Source organism: Eubalaena glacialis, chromosome 15 (assembly GCF_028564815.1).
Source record: "Eubalaena glacialis isolate mEubGla1 chromosome 15, mEubGla1.1.hap2.+ XY, whole genome shotgun sequence".
In the NCBI taxonomy this organism is placed as follows: Eukaryota; Metazoa; Chordata; class Mammalia; order Artiodactyla; family Balaenidae; genus Eubalaena; species Eubalaena glacialis.
The window spans coordinates 74,582,260-74,609,083 of record NC_083730.1 but is presented as its reverse complement, the minus strand read 5'-3'; the positions used below and the strand labels follow the sequence as shown (position 1 = coordinate 74,609,083).

Genomic DNA, 26,824 nt, shown 5'->3' with positions numbered 1-26,824 from the left:
CCTGCCCTCCCGTCAGCTAGGAGTCTGTTTTCCTCTCTTGCCAGCTCCGGAGAGCCTGTAGGGGCATCCCTGGTGCCAGCTTCTCCAGGAGCCTTTCCTTGATTCCCTCCCTTCATAACGACAAACTCAGCCCTGAAAACCAGCTTGAAGCAAGCCGCCATCCATTGATACTTGTGACGCTTCGCTTTTGTGATGCTTATGCTGTATCTTGTAGTCATTTGGGTACATTTCTTAGATTCCTTCTTGCTCTCCCCTCATAAACACTTGCTAGGGAAAACATTCACTTTTGAGCCTCATGCAGCATTTGGCACAATACCTCGTGTATGAGAGGTCCTGTGAATTTTTTTAGTGTGATAAAGATGTGCTAAAATATTTTTTGAAGTAGGAAGAACCAGAGTTTGTCATTTACTACGAATTTGCTTCTTTAGCCCATAGCTGGCTTCCTTTCCCCTTTTGACCGGGAACAAACCTTTGATTCACAGCTGGAGAAAGTCCACAGTCTCTTCCGGCGACAGTTGGCGATCCCACTCTACGGTAAGAGAAAGTGACCCATCCACAGCCAGTCCTTCGTCGTTCTTAGAACGCTTTGGAGCATGTCACGTGATTAGGCCTTTCCCAGCGTCTCGTGAGGTGAACGTGGCTGGTGTTCGTATTCTCATTGGACAGTATCACTGTGGACGAGGCCCTGGGGAAAAACATATCTTGAATTGTTCATGCTCAAGAGGGTTAAGAGGGGCAGGGGCAGGACTAGAAGCAGACTTCCTGACCCTGCGTTTCCTATGTTAAGACATTGTCAGGGAGGCAGAGAGAGGGTCTCTGAAAGGAATAGGGAAACTGACCCCCTGTGTTTTCTGGGGGAACTTTATTGCGTAAGAGCTCCGTTATGAGCATTTTCTCTTCAGAAGTAACCTCCGTAACAGCGTGGGGCTTGTACGTGGGCTAATAGCCTCCTCCTGTGGAGGTGAGCTGGTGGTCCAGGAGCGCGGTCGATTGGAAGTGTTCCTATCTGAATTTCTTGGGGCTTGGGAAGGAGTCTCCTTTTGTGTGAACATATTTTGGCCAGCCAAGCCTTTGAGCTTGAACATGAGCAGCGCTGGGAGGACTTCCGAGCATGGGAAGAATTGGGTGCTGCCATCTTGTTTGTTCCCCAGGTGTGGTTATGCGTTGCACACCCTCAGAACCTCTGGCCAACTTTACTTGAGCCCAGGTGTTATTTCTTTTTACTTCCTGGTTTATTTGGATTGGATTTGACAAATTATGAAGTGGCTCTCCAGTCGAATCCTTGGGTGACAAACAGAAAAGGCTAGAGCTGAGCTGGCTTCTATGGTTCACTCACATACCAGTGTGAGGCAGTACAGCATGGTGAACAGAGCATGAACTTGAGCCAGACTGCCGGGGTTCAAGGCCTTGTTCTGCTGTTAACTGGCCAGTTGATGTAACCCTCTGCTTATGTTTCCTGAACTGCAAAATGGGAATCATGGTAGAACCTCCCTCGTAGAGTGGTGAGGATCGAGTGAGGTAATGGATGTGAAGTGTTAGAACGTAGGGAGCAGTAGGTAAGTGTGGTTAGAGCGTTGCTATTAGTTTCATTTACTCTGATTGATTAGCTAGGTGGTAGGGCTGCCCAGGATGGTGCTTTGAGACAGAGTCTAAGACCAAGTCAGGGCTCAGCAGAAGATCTCAGGATTCCATCAGTAAGAGCCCTGTGGCCACAGATGTGGGAGGGGCCAGTGGCATCTGAGTCTCAGGGTTTACTCTGTTTGAGTTGATAAAACCCAATGGCAAGACCCATGGGGCTGAATCCATCTCTCAATAGATATGGAGGCAACGTTTGCAGAGTATGAAGAATGGTCAGAAGACCCCATACCAGAGTCAGTAATTCAGAGCTATAACAAAGCACTACAGCAGTTGGAGAAATACAAACCCTATGAAGAAGCACTGGTAAGTGTTGGTCTCTTTTACAGTAAACGTCTCTCTACAAACTTTTCCCTAATTGATAGTTGCAAGTAAAACAGTATCTTTAACATTTGTTTTATTGTGAAATATACTATAGAGTGTATAAATGTGTACATTCAGTTTACATCCTAATAATAAAGTGAACATCCATGTACCCACCACCCAGGTTAAGAAATAGAGCATTGCCAGTACCTTAGAAGTCTCCTATGTGCCCCTCTCCGATTGCCTCCTCTTCCCTCTCCCGAGAGGTAATCACTTTCCTGACTTTTGTGATAATCATTCCCTTGCTTTTCTTTATAGTTTTACAACCTATGAACGTATCCTTAATTAATACATGGTTTAATTTTGCTTGTTTTTGAACTTTTGTATAATGGAATCATGCTGTATATTTTCTTTCATTCAACATGCTTTTTGGGTTTTACTCGCGTTGATAAGTATAGTTATGGTCCATTCGTTTTCACTGCTGTAAAGTTGTCTGTGTGTAAACAGTTTATTTACCCGTGTTCTTAGGTGGTTGGGTTGTTTCCAGTGTTTTGCTGGGAGGAGTAGTGCTGCTCTGACCGTTCTTGGACGTATCTCTTGGTACACGTGAAAAAGAGTTTCATTCCATTACGTCAGAATGGAATTGCTGGGTCCTAGGGTGATGCGGAACTGTTTTCCAGGCTATCAGTTGCTACTCCCGCCTGCAGTATCTGAGAGTTCTCATTGCTCTGCCAACCTGGGGTACTGACATACTTAAATTTTAGGCGATCTGATGGATCTGAAATTATAGTTGTAATTTGCACTTCCCTCATAACTAATGACGTTGAGCATCTTTTCACACCTATTAGCCACTCAGATTTCCTTAAAAAAAATTTCTTTTTGAAGTACCTGTTAAAGTCTTTGGCTCATTTTTCTTTTGGTTTGTCTTTTTTCTAATCGATTTGTAGGAGTCCTGGGTCTTAATCCATACTTTTGGTTGTATGTATTATAGTTTTTTCCTCCCAAGTTTGTGGCTTGTCTTTTTTTTTTTTTTTTTTTTTTTTTTAGTGGCATCTTTTGATGACCAATTCTTAATTTTAATCTAATTGGATTTGTCATTCTTTCCCTTAGGGTTTGTGCTTAATAAATCTCTCCATACTCCGAGGTCACTAACATACTTAGTTTTGTTTTTCTTCTGAAAGTTTATAGTTTTGTCGTTCATCTTTAGGTTTTCTTCTGGAATGGATCTTCGGGTATGGTCTGAGGCAGGGTCCAGTTTCGTTTTTCCATATGGAGAAAGTTGTTCCAGTGCTGACTGTGATAACTCCATCTACCCTCACTCATATGCTGCCCCACGTCTGTCATGGATTAGCTTTCCATTTCTGTGTGGGTCTATTTCTGGGCTCTCTGTTCTGCCCCACTGGTTTATATTACACTGTCATAATGACAATAGTTTTATAATTAAGTTTCAATCTTTGGTAGCATGAGTCCCATCCATGTTGTTCTCCTTCAAGAGGGTCCTGGCGTTCTTTAGCTCTTAATACTTCCATTAAATTGAGAATCAGCTTTTCAAGTTCTACTAAAAAAAAAAAAAACAAAAAACAACTTGATTTTTTTTTTTTTTTTTTCCCCCTACACTGCACCACATGCAGGACCTTAGTTCCCTGACCAGGGATCGAACCCGGGCCGTTGGCAGTGAGAGCATGGAGTTCTAACCACTGGACTGCCAGGGAATTCCCTTGAATTTTTGATTGGAATTGTATTGAATCTGTAGATCAATTTGGGGAAGAATTGTATCTTTTAAGTATTGAATCTTCCAATCTGTGAACATGGTATAGACCTCTGCTATTTAAGTCTTGTCTGTAAAGTTTTATAAATTTATCCAGGGTCTTGAACACATTTTTAGATGTATTTCTAAGTGTTTTTTTGATGCTATTATAAATGGTATCTTTTTAAAGATTTTCTTTTCTAGTTGTTTGTTCCTGGTATATAAAATGCAATTTTTTTAGTATTAATTTTTAAATCAAACTTGCTCAATCCTTATTAATAATTTATAGATTTGGGGAGATTTTATGTGTTGACAATACACACACAATACTATTTGTAAATGGCATTTCCCCTTTCTTGGTCTTAGAATACTTTTAACTTCATTTACCACCCTCAGACTTACGCTTTGTTTTCTTGTATTTCTTGTCTTTTAGTTGACCCACAAGGCATCGTTATTAACGCTGCATTTTGCAGTTCCAGTTTGTTTACATTTACTGCATGCATTTCCCATTTTCTTTGCTCTTTCTTACATCATAGATCTTTCACCTGGAATCACTTTTCTTTTGCTTAAAGTCTGCCCTTTAGCATCTCCTGCACTGGATATTTGCTTGTAACAGATTTTCTCAGTTTTTGTTTGTTTTAAAAGGTCCTTACTTTGCTCTCCTTGAGAGTTAATTTCTCAGGATATAGAATTCTAGGCTGACAGTTCTCTTCTCTTGGCAGTTAAATATATCTTTTTGTCTTCCGGCTTCTGTTGTGCTGCTAAGTCAGCTGTCTAACTCTTGCTTCTTGGAAGGAAATCCTTGTTTGTTCTCTGGCCAATTTTAAGATCTCATTGGTTTGGTTTGATGTCTGGCAATTTCATTGCAGTAGGTCCAGATGTGGATTTTTTTGTATTTATCCGGCTTGAGGTTTGTTGGGCTTCTTGGCTTTGTTTTTGGTATCTTTCACGGCCTGGTGAGTGAGAACACAGGCTCTGAGAGATGGGCTGCCTCAAGTTTGAATTTTAGCTCTGGGCTAGTACTTAGCCTCCTTGTGACTCAGTTGCCTCGAATGTAAGATGGGTATAGAAATGATAGCTGCTTCCTACGATTGTTGTAAAGATCAAATTCTTTAAATTTATTTATTTTATTTTTGGCTGTGTTGGGTCTTTGTTGCTGCGCGCGGCCTTTCTCTAGTTGTGGTGAGCGGGGGCTACTCTTCCTTGCAGTGTGTGGGCTTCTCATTGTGGTGGCTTCTCTTGTTGCGGAGCACGGGCTCTAGGTGCGCAGGCTTCAGTAGTTGTGGCTTGCGGGCTCTAGAGCACAGGCTCAGTAGTTGTGGTGCATGGGATTAGTTGCTCCACGGCATGTGGGATCTTCCCGGACCAGGGCTCGAACCCGTGTCCCCTGTATTGGCAGGCGGATTCTTAACCACTGCGCCACCAGGGAAGTCCCAAGATCAAATTATTAATATTATCTCTTAAACTGGCAAAAGCTTAACCTTCCCTTAGCTTAACCACCTTCACTTAGATTTTGTTTGCAGTATTTCTTGTTTCTTGGCCAGTTTGTTGTTGATTTGCAAGAAGCTTTTTTTTTTAATATTTAATCTAGTATTTCCAGTTGTTTTCAGTGGCACAGTGTGTCTGGGTAACTGATTTTGTCATTATTAGTAGAAACTGAGTCTCTGCAATATCATCTTTCTAAGTTCAGAGCATGCGTGCTCTCTCTCTGGTCTGCATGTGCTCCCTCTCCCTTTTTCACATGTAAATGATTGGTATTTAGTTGCATTTCACAAAGCTTCATTCATGAAATCCTCAGGCAGTTGAATTTTGTTTTGACCGTCAGCAGAGTGTGGCTGAGGAGAAAAGAAGTTGAATAAGAGGATTTTGTTTAAAAAAAATGTTAATTGTACGTCTTTGGATCAGTAAACATTGAGCATAGCCTCCTCCATCTCCTGCATGTACCTGTACTCTGGCAGGAGCTGGTATTTGGAGTGACGAACCTGAAATAGCACAGGGCACCAAGTAACTCTGGTATGGTTGCATTCACCCCACTTAGTAGGCCAAGAAAGTGATATCTGTTTTGAAAGGATGGTTAGCAGTGGTAGTTGGCAAAGGTGTTTCTCTTTCATTCAGTTCCTGATTGATGGGAGATTTAAATTCCCTGTGGTCTAGGGATGGAGTTTAAAAAGGGTTCACGGAGCCTTTGTAACTATTGCCATGAAGAGGCACTTTGGATTCACTTTCTGCTAATCAGTTTATAGACCTGATATGCAGAGGTTCTGAGAGTGGGGATTGGTGATTCTTTTCTTGGTGTGGCCATTCTCACCAAAATTTACTGTGGAGCTGTGTGTGCTTTCTGACAGTGTCACATAGCTCATTCCAATTTCATTGCCATTATCCTTTGCCCCAGTTGCAAGCCGAAGCACCCAGGCTGGCTGAATATCAAGCATACATCGATTTTGAGATGAAAATTGGAGACCCCGCCCGCATTCAGTTGATCTTTGAGCGCGCTCTGGTCGAGAACTGCCTTGTCCCAGACTTATGGATCCGTTACAGTCAGTACCTAGTAAGATAACCTACCTGTTCTAATCTCACTTTATTTTTTACCAATTTAGGTTCCATTTAAAGAAAATCAGAAAGAGTGCCAGTAGTTAGCTGCATGCTGCCCCTCTCTGCTTGACTCACTAAGGAAGTCTCCTGGTGTTTTCAGTTATTTTAAACTGATAACTGTAAAAAAATTTTTGCATAGCCTTACTATTGAGGACTTTATAACAGATTAATTTTTCTTTTAACTTCTTATCATGGAAAAATGTAAATACATAAATGTAGACAGATTAGTAAAATGAAACTGCAGTTAACCATCACCCAGCTTCAACACTTAACTAATGGCACTAGTCAAGTTTCATCTATAATCTTACTAGGTTCCTTACCTATTTTCCTCCCTTCCATGTTGTTTTGAAGCAAATCCAGAAATCACATTTTGATGGTAAATATTTCAATATGTATGTCTAAAAGATTTGAATTGGGATCTAAACAAGATCCATACATTAGGATTGGCTGATGTCTCTTAAAGCTCTTTGATCTGTAGGTTCCCCTCTCCACCTCTGTCCTCTTTTCCCGCAAAACCCCTTGTGATTTTTTTGTTGAAGAAACCAGTCATATTAAGGAAATGTCTTTTGTCGGTTGTGCTGGGAATGTCTCATGGATGGTGAAGTCTTAATAAAATTTTCTTTCCTGACCCTGGCATTCTTTATCATAGGATCGGCAGCTGAAAGTAAAGGATTTGGTTTTATCTGTACACAGTCGCGCTGTTAGAAACTGCCCGTGGACAGTTGCCCTGTGGAGTCGGTACCTCTTGGCCATGGAAAGACATGGAGTTGATCATCGAGTGATTTCGGGTGCGGATGTTTTTGTGGGAAGACTCCTAAGCTTTTTGTCCCGAGTCAGAAACATTGAGCTGTGACAAAAGTCATTAAATCAGCGTTCCCCAGGCGGTTACTTTGGGATATTGGGTATTAGTGACAAGAAGGGCTCTAAATGGGAGATACGAAGTAGTTGTATTTTTGACTTCTTAGAACTTTTTAACGTCTTAATATTCATTGTGATTTTCCAGGGAGTCATGGTCTTTTCTCCAACTTATTTGACCTGGAGCACTTTAATGCAGGGCACCTTGTGGGATGTGCCCTTTCTAGAACACAGTTTGTGCACCACTGTAGTAGCCTTTCTTTTGAACATTTCTCTCTAGCTCATTTCACTTTGTTGCATCCCATTATTACTATTACTGTTTAAGCCATATGGAATTTTATAGTCAGCAGTTTTTATAATCATTTTGATAACTTCTTTTTGAATTGGCAACAAATCCTGGCTTTTTCTTCGACTCCAGTGACCTTCGAGAAAGCTCTGAGTGCTGGCTTCATTCAGGCCACTGATTATGTGGAGATCTGGCAGGCGTACCTTGATTACCTGAGGAGAAGGGTCGATTTCAAACAAGGTATTGAAGTTTATGTGTTTCCTATCAGAACTGAGCTTTTCCTTAACATGTGTTTTGGTAGGGTGTCCCAGTTGCCCACATATCTCACGATGGGGCAAGTGATATTGGTAACTTTTTTTTCCTCAGAAATTTTAGCTATTTCAGTTTGTAACGAATCATGCCGTGGGTTGTAAAGGGAGAGAGTAATGGTCCTAATGGTTTACACTGGCTCCTGCCAACTTCTTTAGTCTCATTTCTCCCTTCTCTCCCTTCTGTGTATCCTAAATAGTTCTTTACATGGGACTGCTGTGTTCCTTTTAAATCATTGAACCTCCATGGGATCCCCTGCCTTCCTCTCTCCTCCCTCAAAAAAGAAAAAAAAAAAGCGACCAGAACCACACACCCCCACCCCTAACTGGTGCTTGCTTCCTCATGCAGGGGGCTTTTAGCCATTCTGCCGGCTTGGGGAGACCGCCTCTGCTGTGGTCCCGCACATGGCACCCTTGTCACCTTTGTCCTCGTACTGTCTGTGATGTGCTGTCTTCCTGTATCTGCCTCCCCCCACTGTGTGATGAGGGCAGGGACTGGCACTTTTATTTCCATGTCCCCAGCATGATGCCAGGGAGCGTCAGTGTAGGATTGAAAAGAACAAACAAGACGTGGCATGTGGTTTCCTCGAGCCGAACCTCTCTGCACTTTCTCACAGACTCCAGTAAAGAGCTGGAGGAGCTGCGGTCTGCGTTCGCCCGCGCCTTGGAGTACCTGAAGCAGGAGGTGGAGGAGCGTAAGTGGGGCCCCCCTCCTGCCTTGTCCGCTCGTGCTTCCTGTTCTGGTCGGTGTACCTTTTCAGTCAGAGGCGATTTGCCTCTCAATTACTTTCTGATTTCGTCTACTTCTGTTCTTCAAGGTTTCAGTGAGAGTGGAGATCCAAGCTGCCTGATCATGCAGAACTGGGCTCGGATTGAGGTAAATGTTTTTGACACATTGCCAGTTTCATCCCCCTTTGAGGGACCTTTGTCCAATAGTGTGACCGAAGCTGAGTCGGGATCCCAGGTGACGGTCTAGGCCCTGTAAGGATTCATGTTTATTTCCTTGCTCGACACACATTCATTTCTGTCTTAGGGAGAATCCTAGCTCCCTGCTCGAAGTTGCGCAGCAGCTGTCTGAATGCCAGGCGCTCGCTTGTGTGTTACCTCTTCCCCTCCCGCGCTGCGCCCCATTGATGAGCACGTCCCCAGCATGAGCAGTTTGCAGGCCTTTCGCTGTGTGCCGGGGGACGAGAGAAACCCTGTCCCTGTGCTAGTAAGGCTTTAATCTAGTGTGGAAGACAGACAGTTTCACAGATAATCAGAGGGTATAATGAGTTGAATGTTATTGCTGAACCAAGGACCCCAGGGTGAGTAAGACGTGAACCCTGCCCTTAATCAGCTCATAGGATTGTAAAATGCTAACGTTTTCTCCTCTGGGGGAGAGTCAGGTATCAGGTAGTTGGTGGATGGGATGGTTGTGTTGAGACCACGTTAACGATGCAGCAGCTGCGGCTCAGAAGTTAAGAGCCGGCATCTGCTCCTCGATCCATCTTTCTTTCTCTGCCTTGCCCTTCAAATAAAACACTTACAGTTAAGCTTGTTAAAAATAAAAAACGCCTGGCCAGTACTGTCGTAAGTGCCTGTGGGCTTCCCAGTGTGGTTCTCGAGGTGAGCATGGGCAGACAGCCTGAGGCTTGTTGCTGCAAAAAGGCTGACATGCTTGGGCCGGGCTGTTATCATGGGGGGTGGCTCGGGAATGTCCAGGGAGTTAAGTAACGCTGATAGTTTTGGGGTGAGTTTTGGGGTGGGAGGTTTTTAGCCATGTGCGTCTGAACTGTGTTTTGTAGCGAGTGTCACCATCATAAGGTCTGAGTCCTCTCCTAACTCAGTCTGCTAATGCGTTCAGGCTCGACTGTGCAATAACATGCAGAAAGCCCGGGAGCTCTGGGACAGCATCATGACCAAAGGGAACGCCAAGTATGCCAACATGTGGCTTGAGTATTACAACCTGGAAAGGTAACCGGCCGGGGTTGGGGGCGGTGCTTGTCAGGTGTGACCCGCAGTGCCCCCTGCCTTCTGCAGCCTGGGCCTGCTCCTTGCAGTACACTGCTTCTCTTTATCATCCTGTCTCTCCTCGGTGGCTGGGGGTTTATGGGGCAGGGCTATAGAGAACCAAAGATAATATTCTGTGCCTGGGCTCTTATAGCCATGCATTACTTTTTTTTGTTTGTTTTAACATCTTTATTGGAGTGTAATTCATTACTTTCAATTTATTTTGGTTTTGATTTTTGGACATGAATGTTTTATTTGACTTTCGGGGGAGCTGTTTATTTTTTGTATCTGCTTTGTCTATAAAAGTAGGAAATACTAAAAAGCAGAGAGGAAAAAACCCAAGTTTTTTTGCAGTGACAGGCCCACATACAACCACCATTAGTTAATGGTTTGGGTATGTTCTTTGAGACTTTCCTGTGCTTAAATTTTTAAGAAATGATGATGCAGTTATAGTATACATTTTCTAAACCTCTAAAATTATTTTAAATAATGTTTATGACATGGAGAAGGTATAAAGAATATGACCAGCTTTTAAATTCAGTATATCTTGGACATTGCATGTCTATAAATACATCTTTTTTCTGTTCTGAACATTTTGTTTTTTTTACCCCCGATTTAAAAAATAGTATGTGCTCAAGTTAAAATTGAACATTTAAAAAAATGTGAGCTAGAAAGTGAGTCTTAAAATCCTCCCCCAGAGAAGATCACTATTAAAGCTTCTTGAATATTCCTCTAGATCAGCGGTTCTCATATGTTTTGGTCTCAGGACCCCCTTTACACTCTTAAAATTTGAGGACCCCCTCAAAAGCTTTTGTTTATGTGAGGTATATTTATTAATATTTACCATGTTAGAAAATAAAACTGAGAAATTAAAAAATATTTTTATTCATTTAAAATTCACAGTAAATTCATTACATTTAACATTTTTATGAGAAAGGACTGCTTTCCAAACTCCAAAATAATGCAGTGAGAACGTGGGCTGGTTTTATACTTTTGTAAATATGTTTAGTCTGGCTCAGTAGCAGACAGCTCGATTCTCACGTCTGCTTCTGCGTCCCCTCTGTTGTGATGTTTTCATTGAAGAATATGAAGGAAATTTGGCCTCACACAAATAAGAGGTTAGGAAAGAGAAGGGGGTATTTTTCAGATAATTGCAGATATTCTTCTTTCACACTACAGCAAAATTTAACAAGTCATAGTCATTTGCATTCTGGAATCTGAAGCCATATCAATGAATTTTTCACTCTGTTGCATTAATATCCATTGGTCTGTTTTGCACTGAGCAGACCTTTTACCCACGCATGATCCCGTGACATGCGTTGTGTGTGTGGAAAATGCTGACTCATTAAGTCCTGCAGCTCTTCCAAATATTGACGCGTTTCATTATCCCATTTGTTACATCTGCACTGATCTTTGTAGAAAAGTCTTACATGTAGGAAGCTGTCAGACTCACGGTGACAGATACAAATTTTCCAAAGCTCTGATTTTCACTTGAAAGCTCCAGTCTTATCACCGTCAACAAAAACTCTTAAGTGGTTTTCCTTGAAGTGATAGCCTCACTTCATTAATTTTTGAAAATGTCTAGCAAATACCCAGGTCTGAATCACCATAGTTTTTGTCACTCAGCTGTTCTCTCAAGTGAAAATGATGTTCCATGAAAAAAAGTAACTAGTCCAGCTTGCAACTCAAACAGTAACCCATTATTTCTTTGCTACAACCATTGTACTTTGGTATAAAGAGGTGCTTTGATGTGTGCATCCCATTTGTCACACAGAATATTAACAAGGTGTGCACTGTCTTGATTTGTGCTAAGAGCCACTGTAGCTTTTGCACCCTCAGTGCAAATGTCAACACAGTGGAAAAAGTCCAATAAATGTTTCAGTATTATTATGAAAGTAGTTTTGACTTTGCAGACCTCCTGAAAGGGTCTTAGAGACCCTCAGGGGTCTGAACTGCTGCTCTAAATTTTTTCTGAGTGTCTTAATACGTATTTACAATGTTTATATTTATAAAAAATTTTAAAACAGAAATGAGAACATAGCATCTCATAACTGCTGGGATGAACAGAATGTTGTTTTAGATATACTATCCTGATGAGCAATATATATTTCCCTGTCAGTGTAGGAAGATCTGACTCTAGGCATGAAATCTGACAGTCCCCTGTGTCAGTGACTCTCCCCTCGAGTGGGACCGTGTCCTAGAATTTCTCTAGGGACTTTATCAAGTCACCCACAGCTCTTGGATCCCCCCATGCATTGCACATGTGAATGCAGTAAAGGCAGAACGCCTGGCTGAGGACCACTGTCCCCAGGTGCGTTTTCCACTAGCACCGACTTGCTAAGGGAAAGAGTGGCTTAGAAGAAAGCCTTCATTTTTGACTAGAGGGGCTCTCTGGGAAAAGGAGAAAGCATTGAAAGTATCAGTAGCACACAGAGCATGGCATCTCCTGAGAAGCTGGAGTTGGCGGTGGGCTTTGATGCCGTGATGTTAGCTGTGTGAAGGCAGCCCTCCCTCTGCGCCTTCCGCTTTGTGTGCTGGTGGCCCCAACTGTGTGTGTTCCGCCTTAGGGCCCACGGTGACACTCAGCACTGCAGGAAGGCTCTGCACCGGGCTGTCCAGTGCACCAGCGACTACCCGGAACACGTCTGTGAGGTGTTGCTCACCATGGAGAGGACAGAAGGTGGGGACCTCGGCGCGCTGCCTCTGGCTTGGGGTCTGTCCTTTTTGCCATTTGGTCTCAGGTCTGTAGGCTTAAGGACAGACTGTTTACGGCTTCAGCCCCTCGAGGGGCCTCTCTGATGAGACCGTCACGCGGTGCTCGCCAGTGAGGGGGGGAGTCCTGCAGCCCTCCTCAGACTCCACGTGCGAGGGGGCCCGTGACGATGCTCTAGCACAGGCCTCTCAAGACTCTTTGGTGGGGGCTGCTGTGTGCGGCATCCCTGGCCTCCCTCTACCCGCTAGGTACCAGTGGCGCTTTTCCTGCCCCCAGTGCTGACCACCAGAACCGTCTGCAGGCGTTGCCAAGGGTTCCCTGGGACTCAGGAGAGACTGTGCTCCAGCACAGCGCCGAGAGGCACGCGGCAAAACGCGCTCTCTGGTCACGTGTGCCTCCCTTGTGAATTTCAGAGCCTCAGTGTTCAGTTTCCATGGGCGTTAGTCTGGATTTGGGGTATGAACCCCTCAGAACTGGAGATATACACCCAAACAGCAACAACAGTAAGAAAAACACCCCAGCATTTATCATTTGAGGAGCTCTTAAAATCTTTCAGTCTTAGTACAGATGTCTTGTACCTTTTGCATTAGAATGTTTTCATAATCTTTGCCACAGAGAGCCCATAATAGAACCTATTCTGGTTTTCAAGTCTCCTTTCTAAAAGAGAACGGATGTTCTAAACACACCTGGAAGGACTATTTGAATTCTGAAACTTGAAACCTATACAAATGAATTTTTCTTAAAATGGGGAGCCAATTCTCCAGTTGTTACTGTTTGATGGAAGAGCTTTCTTCTGGAGGTGCGGGACAGTAAGAAAATTTTATATTATTATATCCTCCAAAATCCGAAGAAGTGAAAGTTTGCTTCTCTTCCTCTCAAGGTACTTTAGAAGATTGGGATATAGCCGTTCAGAAAACCGAAACTCGACTGGCTCGCGTTAATGAGCAGAGAACTAAGGTAACGATGCTCTTTATTTCAAGTCTTTGAACCTCTGAAAACTATTTTGACTGTGTTTGGTATGAATGTTCCTTGTCAGAACCTTTGGGGTCGTCCTGAGAAATGTCTTTTACTCAAAGTATTAACTATGAAATGTTTGAATCAACATTTAAGCCTGTCATCTTTTTAGATCGGCTTAAAACTTTAGCCCCAACGATAGATACAAATCCAAAACAGGACTTTTGGCCCTAAAGGTTATTGGAATAGACGAACAAGCTAAAAGAGGAGCCTGACATACTTAGCCTAGCGATTGGAGCATGAATACCCCCAAATGAATCAGGGCCTCAGTTTTACAGATTTTTTTTTCTTTCTTTTGGCGAGTCATTCATGGGGATCTTGTGAGACATACCGTAGACTTGAGATGTGGCTCCCAAGAAGCCTGAAGAGGCTGGGGCTCAGCCGGGGAGATTGGGAGCAGCCCTCCTCCTCGTCCTCTTCCTGGTCTCCTCCCTTCTCCCGGGTGGTGGCCATCCTCCCTGTGCTCCCACCTCTTCCATCACGAGTCAGTAGACTTCATGTAATCGCCGCATCCAGTGATGCGTCATATCCCGATTTTCCAGGCTGCGGAGAAGGAAGCAGCCCTCGCCCAGCAAGAGGAAGAAAAGGTTGAACAACGGAAGAGGGCCCGGGCAGAGAAGAAAGCGTTGAAAAAGAAGAAGAAGACCAGAGGCTCGGACAAGAGCAAAGCTGATGAGGATGATGAGAAAGAGTGGGGCGACGATGAGGAAGGTAAGGCCTGGTAGGACTTCACCTGGGACGTCCCGGAGCTCCAGACAGGGCGCAAAGCAGCACAGAGAACTTTCTTGCATTTGAGAATAAGTTGCTTGCGAGGCGCCCACCACCCTCCCTGTCCCTGCCTGCCCTCTACGTGGGTGCCCTCTTCCCCGGCTTGACTCCAAGGCCCTGTGCCAGGCGCCACTCCGTGTAGACACACCCCTGCCCATACCCCCTGGGCTTCGCTCCCTACCCTGTTGCTGACACCACCGCCCCCTTCCTGAGTGGTGCCTCCTCTCCCTCCGTGGGCGCCCACACCCCACCCTGTACCGTCACTCCCCGAGCATGGACACTGCCTTATCCTCAGGCCCCGGCACCCCGCACCGCCACCGCCGCCGGGCCCTGCAGTGACACCAGCCTTACTTGTCCCCACCTGATGGTTTTGACAGGTAGAATTTTCCAGCCAGTGTTTCTGTCACCCCTGCCATTTCAGGCGTGGGCAGGTGTGGGTCAGATTTGTTTCAGCAAAATCAGTCAAGGAAAAGAACTGTCTGTAGACACTAAAGGACGCTAAACATTTTTCTAGTTCAGAGTTGTCAACCAGAGGGAAATAGTAATGGAGTCATTGTTCAGTTGACCAAGAATTTCTCCCCGAGTCTTTCTGGAGCCTTCAGAAATGACCGTGGGTAGCTCACTGCGCTTTAGGGCTTCTGGTTTAGCAGGGGAAGGCAAACGGGACCTGTGACCGCAGTGACGTGTAATAGGGACTCGGGGAGATGTAGGTGTGAATCATGGTGGAGGCCAGGGAAAGCACTAGGGGGTCAGCGGCCTGCAGGAAAGACTTCGTGGGGAAGTGACGCTGCACCTTGGCATCTGGGGGAGGAGTGAGTGACTGTCAAGTGAGAAAGAAGGGAAGGGGCCAGCCAGCCAGGGTCAGCAAAGCACAGGGCACAAAACAGCCTGGCATTTTCTCTGAGTAGCAAGTGTCTGGCTTTGGGCCCTGATGCATGGCAGAGGGCTGGGTGCTGGGGTGGGTGAGGCTGGGGCAGCAGGCAGGCCAGCAGGCCCAGTCAGGGCACCCTGGAATGCAGCGTGCCGCGGTCAGGCTCCATCGGGAAGGCAGTGGGAAACTGATGGGAAGGTCTGGAAGCAGGGGGCCCTCACCAGTTGGGTTTCAGTATTGTCCCCCTGGAGGCAGTGGGAAGAGCGGGTTGGAGTAGAATGTCGTTAAGTTCTGTTGAAGGACACGAGACAATCGTGAACGTGGGTAGGAACTGTAGCACTTTGTACTGCTTCCAGGGGTGGCCTGGGGAGCACATACTTCAGTGTCACCGGAGGTGCTTGTTTACACACGGTCCCCAGACTCTATCCTCCCGTTGCTGCCCTGGGCTGTCTAGGATGGGGTCCTTGGGATTTGCCGGCCCAACTTGGAGACCCACTGACCTCTCATATGATTAAGCGTGGCCGATGAGGACTTAGGTTATCACTTGCATCTGAGTTCGTCCCCTCACACGAATGTAACTGGGGCCTGGAAAGGAGTGGGATGAGTCGGGCGGGTCAAGAGAGACCTGGCAGAGGGCGGGGGGGGCGCGTATAGGGGGAAGAGCCCTTTCCCTGCCAGCTGCTCCCCTTGCACAGCTCACTGACAGGAAGGGACAGTTAACTAATCGTCACTGCTTTTCTCCCGACCTACTGTAGAGCAGCCTGCCAAGCGCAGGAGGGTGGAGAACAGCGTTCCTCCCGCTGGGGAAGCCGAGCCGGGCCTCTCTGGGGGCAGCGCCCCTGCGGCCGCGGAGCCTCCCTCTGAGCGGCAGGAGCAGCGCGCGGCCGCCCGGAGGAGGGACGCGCCCAGGGTGCTGCACGACAGCAGCAAGGACGCTGTCACCGTCTTCGTCAGCAACCTGCCCTATGGCCTGCGGGAGCCTGCCGCCACGCTCCGGCCGCTCTTCGAGGCCTGCGGGGACGTGGTCGAGGTCCGCCCCATCTTCAGCAACCGCGGCGACTTCCGGGGCTACTGCTACGTGGAGTTTAAAGAGGAGGCGGTGGCCCTGCGGGCCCTGGAGCTGGATCGGCAGACCGTTGAGGGGCGGCCAATGTTTGTCTCCCCCTGTGTGGACAAGAGCAAAAACCCAGACTTCAAGGTTGGTTTGTGTAAGAAAGCACGCCTTTACGTAGGGTTGCGGTAGGACAGGGTAAGCGCTCTTTTCCTGCAGCAGCTCATATTTAGAATACATGGGGAACATTTGCTAAGAACGAAACTTCCGCGTTAACCGGGTCAGTTCTGTTCTGAGCTGGTTCGCTGAGGTCTCAACTCGGGGCTGGGTCACTTCGAGCTGGCATTACTTGACAGATGACGATACAGTTAGGAACTGTGTGATGGCTGCTTGCTGTTGGATGGTTAGGAGTGACAAGGGACGTGCCAGGTGCTTTGTATGTTACCTCATTGGGTCGTCACCCAGGCTCTGAGAAAAGTGGCTTCACTTGCCATTTTACAGAGGAGGAAGTGGAAGCTTCGAGAAGTTGAGTGACTTGCCCAGGGCGAGTTGACAGTTCCCGGCACCTGGAGCGGGCTCTGGGCTCTGGCTGGGCCAGGCCTGTGGACGAGGCCTGACCCTGCGTCGTGGGGAGCTGGGTTGGGCCTCGGGTCATGATTTCCTCTCCCCACTCCTCCCTGTAGGTGTTCAGGTACAGCACTGCCCTGGAGAAACACAAGCTGTTCGTCTCGGGCCTGCCATTCTCTTGCACGAAAGAGGAACTGGAAGAGATCTGCAAGGCCCATGGCACTGTGAAGGACATCCGGCTGGTCACCAACCGGGCCGGCAAACCCAAGGTCAGCGTCTGAGCAGACGGCAGTCGCCTCCCGGAGTCTGGGCGAGCCTCTGTTCAGAGATTACTTGGTTCTGGAGTGGGTTCTGATTTGTCTACTAGGAGGCAGACGAGAAGTTAACAGAAGGATAGATGCGCGAGGCTCTTTTTCCATTTGGAGTCAGATGAACCCATATGTGGCTCCTTGTACTAAAAAGAATAGGGTGTTTGAAGAAAAACTACCACGAATTAGCAGGGGCTCCAGTGCAGCTCCCAGGCTGTGGAGCCCCCCTTTGCAGTCTCCTCCCTCCTGCCCGGACCCCTCTTTTCACTAGGCCTCTGGCCATCTCCCCAGGTCCCTGCACTGGCTTCCCCCTTACCATGTCCTCCCCTTCTCCGGTCCCCTCAATCTCTTGTGAAATCCTTGACCACGTTTTGAGTAGTTGTCTAAGAAGAGTTCGGTTGACCTCTCAACCCCCGTCCCATTTATCCAGGTTAATCGAGAGTTGAAGAGTATGAATAAGGGCGGCCCGAAGGCACAGGGACATCGGGGCTCACCTGTGTCCAGGACACCTCATCCATTTGCTAGATTTAGGCTGGTCCATCTCTCTCCTTCCTTTCTTTTTTTGGCTGGAGCAAGCACAAGATGCACTGAACTTAAAAAGTTATCTGAAGTTAGTCAGTTGCAGAAATAGGGAGGGAGACTAGGGCTGTGAGACCTATAGACAAAGGATGGTGGTGGTGGGGAGGGAACCCAAGGGTCAGGGGCCTGCCCTGAACCGGCCGGTGAACCTCAGGGAGGAGCTTGTGCCCTGCAGCACTCACCTGGCCGGGCTTTTGCAAACTTTCAGGGCCTGGCCTACGTGGAGTACGAAAACGAATCCCAGGCATCTCAGGCCGTCCTGAAGATGGACGGCATGACTATCAAAGAGAACGTCATCAAAGTGGCCATCAGCAACCCGCCTCAGAGGAAGGCTCCAGAGAAGCCAGAGGCAAGGAAAGCCCCGGGGGGCGCCATGGTGCCGCGGCAGATCTATGGAGCGTAAGTGTTGTGTGCTCGTTGGTGCAGACTTCGTCCTGGCCTGCACCACGGTGACCGAGTTTCCTGTCAGCGCGGTGAGTTCAGACGGAAGGTCAGGGCCTGGCGTCCCTGGGGCGCTCACGCTCATTCCCAGGGCAGGGTGTCTGCAGCAAGTCCACGCTGAGGGCCAGTCTGGAAGTGGGACCCTCTCTCGTGTTCGCCGGTTTACACGGGTGATTTATTTATTTATTATTTTTTTTTAACACAGTGATTACGTTAAAGTCCCCTTTGGCAGGTGAATCCATATGTGTAGGTTCCAAACCTGACAGCCATGTGCTTGCCGTGCTAATCTGTATCTCCACCTGTAATCCAGATAGAAGCTCTGTTCTCACCCGATAGGGATGAGGCAGCAGGGTGCGAGGTTATTTGGTGAAGTCTGCAAGGTTACAGCCCTTTTTATCCACCCTAGGTGTGACGGTATTACACAGGTGTGGCCCTGGCCAAAATTGTGGAAAAGGCAAAGTTGGTTAAAGTGATTTTTACCTAATAGCCGAAGTCAGGGAGAACAGGGCTCGTCTTATTACCCTTCTTGTTTTTTGTTTTTCACCTTTTACCTTGGGGTGATCTAAGACCGTCCTGGCTTATTTTCATCAATTGTCACCTCAGAAGGTCCGTGCGTTGTTTGCTCTTCCAGGCGGGGGAAGGGGAGGACCCAGCTCTCTCTGCTGCCCCGCGCCCTGCAACGCCCAAGCGCCACCGCGGCCCAGGCTGAGAACGGCCCTGCCCCGCCGCCGGCGGCCACCGAGGTACCCAAGATGTCCAATGCCGACTTTGCCAAGTTGCTTCTGAGAAAGTGAGTGGGACTGTGCGAGAAGGGAAATGCCTTACTTGATGCTGGCCGGGAAGACGCCCGGTGGCCCAGCTGCGCCCTGGCTGTGCAGGGCCCGGTGCAGCGCCCGTGGCCACACGCTTGCTCTGGTTTAGGTAGGACGGGAAAAGGGTGTCCAAGGAAAGAGGCTTTAAGTGCTCCCTCATATTGAGGGCGAGAGGACGAAAACGGTCACTCCACAGGCTGGGCGCAGGGTGCAGTTTCCTAAGATGTGTCTTAAAGAGTGAGAAACAGAAGTGAAACGCGAACACACCGTTTTGAGACCCCCTTGTGCAAATATTTTTGGCCACCTCTGGTCCCCTTTTTATAAGACACTTCTCTTACACCCTGCACAGCACATGTGCCCGTCACTCTTTTTAAAAGACAAAATGGCAGATGTTAGTAATTCACCAGAATGGCCTATTTTAGTAAAGGGGTGGGGGCAAGGGGCATCACATAAAAAACATCTGATGGGCTTTTGTTCACGGGGGCTGTGCGTTTTTATATTACGTATTTGTAAATGACACGTCAACCCACTGTTCTGTTTCCTAAAAGCAAAATACTTGTGACGTTTGTTTTGTATAGGAATTCTGTGCGCCATCTGCTATGGATGTTTTTCTTTGCCTAGTGACTAGTGAACTGTGTTCTTTGTCTAAATATTGAGTTTCAGCCCTTTGGTTTTGTTTAAATAGCATTGTTAAGTGCAAACTTAAATTCTCCCTATTTAGCTTTGTTTATTAAACTGAAGTTCTCTTAAAAACTTCTTGTCGAAAGGTACCCAGATGTGCATTCAAATATGTATTTTGAAATGGGTGTACCTTGGTTTACCTGATGGGTGTGTAAATAGAACTTTTGTAAGTCAAATCCGCTTGGCACTTTGATTTAAACCATTTCTGCTGTGATATCTTTGGTTTTAAACTTCAGTTTAGAGCAGTTTGGTGCTTACAGCTTTCCAGCTTTTTTACCCACATCTTTTATCCAGTATTTATTGCTTTGAAAGTGACATTGGCAGTTCAGTAGGGAAACTGACTTTATAAAGGCACTCTGGGGAAAAAAAATCGGAATTCTTTCCTATGTCATGAAAATCAGCTCATTTATCTATTTCTAAAGGTTTTATGCATCATTCAGGCTTTCCTGTATTTTTTAACTTAACATTTTTAATGGACAATTTGAAACAGATAAGTAGAATAGTAAACTAAGCCCCCTGTGCTTGTCATCGAGCTTCAGCATTGCTCAGCTCGTAGCCCGTCTTCATCTCCACCTCCTGCCCCTCTTGTATCCCCTGTGTTCTGGAGGGATATCCTAGACATCATTAGTGCTAACCCAATAATACTGTAGCACATATCTCTAAGGACTTAAAGGCCGTGGTTTTATCATTTCTAGAAACATTAGCAGTAATACCTTAATGTTATCAACCATCCAGGCAAATCTCCAATTTCCTGTTTGTTGTTTTGTAAATAAGTTTTTTAGTTGATAGGTTCTCTGTACCTCATCTTTATCTTCTGCACAGAACGTTTGTTGTTAGGTGTTTTTGAATTCAAGCAGCGGCTGTGAAGCAGTCAGAAGAAACTGTGTTCTCTGGGATGGCCGGCCATCCACTTCCCTGCAGAGAGGCCCATTCCGTGGGTGAGAGGATGTGGGTCAGTCGGGGACCAAGGGGCCATGGACCTTTCCTTAGCAATCCAGGTCATGTGGTGCTAAACGGTTTTGTTCTCCTGCTGTTGCCAATCCTCTGACCTCACTTCACCCTCTCAAATGTCCACAGGGGCTTGTTACAGAGGTGGACCTTTCAGACTCGAGCAGGACCCGATTTAGGTGCAGGGTGTTGACTGTTCTAGAAATAGATTTTCAGGAACATAGGAGTGGGTTTATGTAGTCCTGGGGGGAAAAAAGCTGATGGTAAATAGATACATGAAAAACCATTTCGGCTACTCGTGTCAGTGCAAGATCAGCGATACATCCCTGTCAACATAACCAACCAGTTCTGTCTCGTTGTCTTGTTGAAATAATTACCATCTTGGATCTGGTTTTCTCCCAGAATATAAAGAATAGGGCTAAAGTTCTGAAAGAATCCCTCCCTCACGCTTAGGATAGATGGGAACATCTCTTGAATAAGGTAGCAAAGTCTCAGGCATTTATGTAACAAAATACTTTATTAGTAATTTGTTAAAATAATACCCTTCACATAGCTAAAGTGCAAATTTCTCCCTCTAGTACAAAGCAAGCACTTCTGTCAGGCTTCCTTGGTGTGCTTATAAAGAGCAAGACGATAGAAGAGTTAAGGTTTAAGAAATACCTTATGGCAGCATACAAATACAAAAATATTTTTTATCAAGGTTTGAATAACTAAACTATCACTTGCCATTTCATACATCTTTTCACTTATTAATCTTTCAGAAAATTACTCCATGCTCATTATACAATTAAATAACTGTATAAACACTGCATCAGAATAGTGTCCTCATTACTATAAGGATCTGAATTTTCAAATCAGACAACACTCGGTGGATACTCACCAGCATTCAGACACTGACAAAGTGCGTACAGTGTTTGTTAGACATCGCCAGCTCGGTCACTGGAAAAGGGACCCAATGGCTTCCAGCCATTCAGACTAAACAGCAGCAGCCAACTTGGAAACTTGGCTTTGTTACATGTAACATTTTATCCTTTAACAAGTTGCTAGGAACATAAGGCCACTCCAAAGCAATCTGCTCTGCTTCCCCGAGGGGACAATGGCTGTGGGGGCAGGTGAGTGGATTAAAGGGACGCATCCTGGCTGCGATCAAAGGTGTTTCTCGGCTCCTGTGAACTGGCGCTCCGACTCCTCACAAATGCTTGTTGGGTACTGACTAGGCGTCTGTCTTCAGATGTGTCCTAATGCCTGATTTGCAGCAGGATTTAATTAAGTGACAAACCCAGAAGAACCTTTAGACTGAAACATCTGGTCTGAATTGCTGCAAGTGAGAAACATCAATACAAAGAACCCAGGACAGCCATGCCCCTGTTCTTAATTAGAGAAACAGTCGATGTGGCAAAATAACAGCCTCTGGTACCGGAGTTTGCAAACTATGGCTCAGAGAATCTTCCTTGAAATAAGCGAGGTATCTAACTAGATATATTGTAAACGTTCATTTCATCTCTCAGAAACTTGCTCTGCCGGTAAGGATTAGTCACAACACTAACCTCTTGGTAGGGGAGCCAACACCTGTACGCAAGGAAGCTTTCAGTCACTTCTCAGAGCTGCTACCGGGTTCTCCTCAGCCGTGCTGACTTCTCTCAGGTAGTCACGGACCCTCGCGGCCGGTTCCAGAAAGGGCTGCAAGGAGTTACTCCTCCGGACCTCATCCCACAGCTCCCCCACCTCAGTGCAGATTCTGCTCCAGAACCTATGTTCTGGTCACATAAGGAGCACTGATGCCCCCAAAGCCTGCTGGGGCCACCCCAAGGATCGGGGCCACCAGCACAGACAGCTGACACCACACATTACCAGCTCAGAGGGAAATAAATAACTGGGCTCAATTATAAGTTATTTTAGGGACAAGGCTTAATAATTTAGTTTTCTTCTTTAAAGAAGCATTTGGAAAGAATGCTTTTGGAAAGAATGTTTAAGTTCCTTACCCATCTTCCTTTTGCTCTGGGAGATGACTAGGTTTCTAGAAATGCTGAGTTTCTTGGATTTATTCCCCCCTGGGACATCCTTTGCCACCAAGGGAGGATTTGGAGCATTAGGGCTTCACAGGCAGCGTCTCCTTGAACCTAGAGTGGTTGGGTCTGGCCTCTGGCAGTGCCACAGGGTACTCCGTGGTGGCAAAGAGCAAGGTGTCCAGGGTGGTCTCCGTGCACTTGGCAATGAAGCGGATGAACGGCCTCACGTCGCCTTCGTTGGCCACCTCCAGCACGTGGTAGTACTCGGACCTCTGCTCCTTGCGGACGGTGATGGGCGGGTAGCCCGCCTGCATGAGGATGAGGTTCATGAGCAGGCGGGAGGTCCTGCCGTTGCCGTCGATGAAGGGGTGGATATAGACGAGTTTATAGTGGGCCAGGGCCGCAAACTCCACCGGGTGCAGGTTCATGGCGTCCTCCGAGTTGAGCCACTGGGTGAACTCCTGCATCTGCTTCTCCACCTCCTGAGGGTGGGGTGGGACGTGGTGGCCCACCAGGACCTGTGTCGTGCGGAAGCGGCCGGCTTCCACGGGATCCACGTACCCCAGCACCCGCCGGTGGATCTCCAGCACGTCGCCGATGCTGACAGAGCCGATGCGGGAGAGCAGCGTAGTGTTAACATACTTCATGGCCGCGTGCATGCCGATGACCTCATTCTGCTCCTCCAGGCTCTTCCCTGGCACGGCGTAGCGGGTCTCCAGGATGTGCCTGATCTCTGAGAGGGTGAGAGTGTTGCCCTCGATGGCCACTGTATGGTAGATGTGGTGGTAGTACGTCTCCTCCATGACCCGGCGCAGTGCCGAGTTGCCCTTGGGGATGGACATGACCTTCTTCACTTTGCTGTCGATGATGCTGAAGTACCGCTGGTCGATCTCCTCCACCAGCGGCAGCGTGCGGTCGCGGTTGACCAGCGCCTTCTTGTGGTGGGGCGCGATGGTCAGCGCTCTGGTGTACAGGTAGTCAGCCTGGATGATGTCCCTGTCCTCTTCTGAGAAGATGCCGAACTCATTGAGCGCGTCCACGAAGCCCGGGTCCATGCTGAGGGCGTGCAGGAAGAGCTTGTGGGCTTTCTCCCGCTTGCCCTGGCGTTTCATTTCCAGGGCTTGGTTCAAAGCTGCTTTGGCTTCTAACTTGCTGGCTAGAAAAGAGCCAAAGAGGCGTGGGTCAGAGAGGGCAGAGGACGTTCAGGGGAGGCGTCACCCGACAGCTGGTCTCCTCCAGGGCCTCGGGGGCTCGATCCAGCCATGTTGTACACGCCCTTCCGCATACCTGTCTGTGCAGACACGTTTGTTCCCTGCAGCCCAGTGGGGCCCTGTGCTGGTCGCTGTTCACTCAGCCCCAGAGCCATTCTCTACCGTGGGGGCAGCAGCCGGGCTCCCCGGCCCCCTCCTCTGACCTGCCGTCGTTGAGCGGCTGTGTTCTCCTATGGCCGCAGCTCCTGTCAGGCGGCCCTCCCCTACGTCTGCTCCAGCTCGCAGCCGTTCTGGTGATTTCTTCTGGAGGTGCGGGTCTCTTCCCCCTGCCTCCACCCCTGCCCCTTTAGGCCCTGGCTGTGAAAGGCTCCTCACTGCTGCTAGACCCTGGGGGCCTCCTCATCCCTGGGCCTTTTAAAAATTCTTTTAATCTAATGGTTTTCAACTGGACCCTGCTGTACATCCGGCCCTTTTCTGCTGGCCCTCCCACCCCCAGGGCCAGCCAGACCTCCTAGACTTCTTTTAGTTCCTCAAGTGCCCAGGGCTCTCCTACCCTGTGGTCTCTGCCTGGAACACTCTCCCCTCAAACCTTTTCCCTTGGGTCTCTCCTCAGGCATCCCCTCCTCCAGGGAGCCTTCCTGGTGTGCTCCTACGGCTCCCTCTGCTTCCGTATCACCACATGTATCTCAGCCACCTATCACCTTGTCTAGCTAGGAGCTCAGGGCTGACCCTGTGCCCCGCACACACGACATAGCTGGCCCTCTAAATACCTATGGGATTAACGCGCGTCGAGGCGAGATGGCCAGCCTTACCTGGAGAGGCCTTGGTCTTGACCACCAGCGGTGCTGCATCCCTGGAGATGACACTGAGCTCCGTGGACGGGCTGGTGCACTTGGTGATGGCAGGCTGGGCCCTGTCCAACTTGCTCCTGAGCAGGTAGAAGCCTTTGAACACAGCCAGACACTGCTCCTCCATGGCCCCCAGCGGCAGCAGCAGGGCCAGCAGGGAGCCCAGCACCATGCTCAGCAGTATCACCCACAGGAAGCGGCCCCAGACTGAGACCCATTTTGGTTCAGTCACCGCCATCACTGAAGCCATCGACATGAGTGTCATCTGGACCAAGGGGTGGGCCCCTTGCACATGTCCACAGTGGCCTGGGAGAGAGCAGGATCTGCAAGGAACCAGGAGTTGCAGGAGTTGAAGCAGGGGAACCGATACCCTGATGACACATTTCTGGCTTCAGGGGAGGCTTGGAGATGCCAGGGTTCTTAATTCACTGTGACCAGGGGGTAGGGGCAAGGCAAGGATTAGGTGCCGCCCCCAGGGCAGTGTGACGCTGCGAAAAGCAGTGCTGCCGCCACCCAACTGCTATTAAACACCTACTGCGTGCCAGACCCTGTGCTAAACCCTAAGGACCTCACACGTACCCTCCTGCAATCTTCAACAGGAGCTGAGGCTGCCCCATTCTCCAGCTGAGACCGGCTCAGAGAGGTGAAGGCCCTTGCCCAGAGTCACCCAGTGAGCAAGTGACGGTCTTGGGTTCAGGAACCCATGGCTCAAAAGCCTCCCCACTTAAGCATAAATCTCTGTGGCCTCTGACCCCAAACACTGGGTGCCCTAGACACATAACACACATGTCCAGAACAGCTAAGGTAGTTCTGAGGCTCATTCTTTGGTAAGTACAACTGTTCGGAGGCCTGATTTATTGCCACCTGGGCAGTCAGCTCTTCCTGCCCTCACCCTGGTGTTAGCCACAATGCTGTTCCCCGCTCTGGCCGCCTTTTCCTGGCCTGTCCAGGAGGCATCCCGCCTACAGTTTGGGCAGTCTGAGCACTCAAGAGGAACTCAGGTTGTGGGCCAGAGGGGGTGACCACTTGCCTTCTGTGACAATGAGCAGGTGCTTGGGGCTGGCAGTGGGAGTGGAGGGATCGGGTCTGCAAGCACCATCATACTAACAAGCATTTATTAAGCAACTATGGTGTGCTGGGCATTGAGCTGAGTGCTAGCAATGCCTTATCTCACTTACCCTTCACCACCTCACAGAAGAAAGCTACCCGTAGGCTCCACTTCACAGACGAGAGAAACTGATACACAGAGAGCAAGTCAATTCCCAGACAACCTACAGGGAATAAACAGAGGCATTCGGGAACGAATTCCCAGTGCATCTGGGTCCAGAGTACCCAGATCTTCACCTCTACTTTATTCATAACCAGGGCCCAAGCACCCGATCCCGTCTGTTCCTGGTACTGGACCAAGACCCAGAACCGACTGATAAGGTTTCTGGGGGAGCCTGGCTGGTTGATACAGAACATCTGAAAAGGCTTGGTACGAGCTCTAATGGGGAGGTACGAAAGAGGGTGTGCGTCACTGCTTCGTCCAGGTGGTCGGCGCGGGCTCCTCGGCGGGGCTGGACTTCTCCGAGGAGGACGTGCGTTCTGGGGGCACGAATCTCTCAGCCCTCACTAGCTAGTAAGGGGGAAACGGGGGCTCCAAGAGGCGAGGACACTGGACTAAGGTCATTCTGAGGAGCCGCCCCTTTCCAAACCCCACCCAGGGCTCACTGCCCCGCTGCACCCTTCCCGGTTCACCCCTTCCTCACCTCGCGCCACTACCCGGCCCTGCTCTGCTGTCGCCTTCTCAGCACTCGCAGTCTCGGCTGGCCACCGGCTCCGGGGACCTTTGCCGTCAGCCCGTGGCCCCGCCCTCGGCGACTCTACATTGGTCGGCCCGCCATCCTCTTCGCAGCGTATTGGCTTCCTCAATTTGTCTGCGCCTCGCATTTCCGGGTTCCCGGTCTGCCTCCGCTTTCCCGGGAAAGACGCGCCGTGGGCCACTCCCATTGGCTGACTCCTGTATTGGTCTCGTGCCCGAAAGAACCAATAAGCAATAGGAGGGGCAGGGCCTGAGCGACAAGCGGGAGCCCCAGGTGCGGAAAACCCCTGCCTATGCGGTTTTGGGGCACTCTGGGTACGGCCTGGAAACTCGAAGTTCCGATTGCCTTTCCCTTAAGTTTCTTCCTCCCGCGGGCCCCTCTCGCCGTCCCCTGGGCCTCAGTTTCCTTAGGTGTAAAGTGAGAATGCTGATGGTTTACACCTGTCCACCCTGTTAGCCTGACTTCACACCCCGCGTTCTC

General features: G+C 48.3%; 2 protein-coding genes across 3 annotated transcripts in view; one reads left to right on the top strand and one right to left on the bottom strand.

The window, feature by feature from the left end:
- The window catches only part of SART3 (spliceosome associated factor 3, U4/U6 recycling protein), a 32,506-nt gene extending 12,716 nt beyond the window's left edge, over positions 1-19,790 (top strand). Inside the window, exons 5-19 of one of the 2 annotated variants that reach the window (XM_061169656.1) lie at positions 429-534; positions 1,817-1,941; positions 6,078-6,233; positions 6,927-7,065; positions 7,551-7,658; positions 8,344-8,421; positions 8,545-8,603; positions 9,573-9,682; positions 12,286-12,398; positions 13,312-13,388; positions 13,988-14,156; positions 15,840-16,282; positions 16,819-16,971; positions 17,798-17,988; positions 18,662-19,790. In XM_061169656.1, coding sequence (XP_061025639.1) covers positions 429-534; positions 1,817-1,941; positions 6,078-6,233; positions 6,927-7,065; positions 7,551-7,658; positions 8,344-8,421; positions 8,545-8,603; positions 9,573-9,682; positions 12,286-12,398; positions 13,312-13,388; positions 13,988-14,156; positions 15,840-16,282; positions 16,819-16,971; positions 17,798-17,988; positions 18,662-18,824 — 2,190 coding nt within the window. In that variant the 3' untranslated portion in view covers positions 18,825-19,790. The remainder of the gene's footprint in view (positions 1-428; positions 535-1,816; positions 1,942-6,077; positions 6,234-6,926; positions 7,066-7,550; positions 7,659-8,343; positions 8,422-8,544; positions 8,604-9,572; positions 9,683-12,285; positions 12,399-13,311; positions 13,389-13,987; positions 14,157-15,839; positions 16,283-16,818; positions 16,972-17,797; positions 17,989-18,661) is intronic. The other variant, XM_061169657.1, reaches the window with a different exon arrangement.
- Positions 19,791-21,018: 1,228 nt separating this feature from the next.
- FICD (FIC domain protein adenylyltransferase) lies at positions 21,019-26,357 on the bottom strand. Its single transcript, XM_061169665.1, has 4 exons — positions 26,291-26,357; positions 25,718-25,810; positions 24,504-24,862; positions 21,019-23,636 (listed from the first exon to the last, which is right to left on the bottom strand). The coding sequence occupies exons 3-4, from the start codon at positions 24,802-24,804 to the stop codon at positions 22,561-22,563; spliced, it is 1,377 nt and encodes a 458-aa protein (XP_061025648.1). The 5' UTR covers positions 24,805-24,862; positions 25,718-25,810; positions 26,291-26,357; the 3' UTR covers positions 21,019-22,560.
- Between the last annotated feature and the right edge of the window lie 467 nt (positions 26,358-26,824).

Coding starts and splice junctions, on each gene's coding strand:
- FICD (XM_061169665.1), bottom strand. CDS start 24,804: ATGACACTCATGTCGATGGCTTCAGTGATGGCGGTGACTGAACCAAAA. Junction 23,637..24,503: donor CAAGACCAAGGCCTCTCCAG/GTAAGGCTGGCC, acceptor GCTCTTTTCTAG/CCAGCAAGTTAGAAGCCAAA.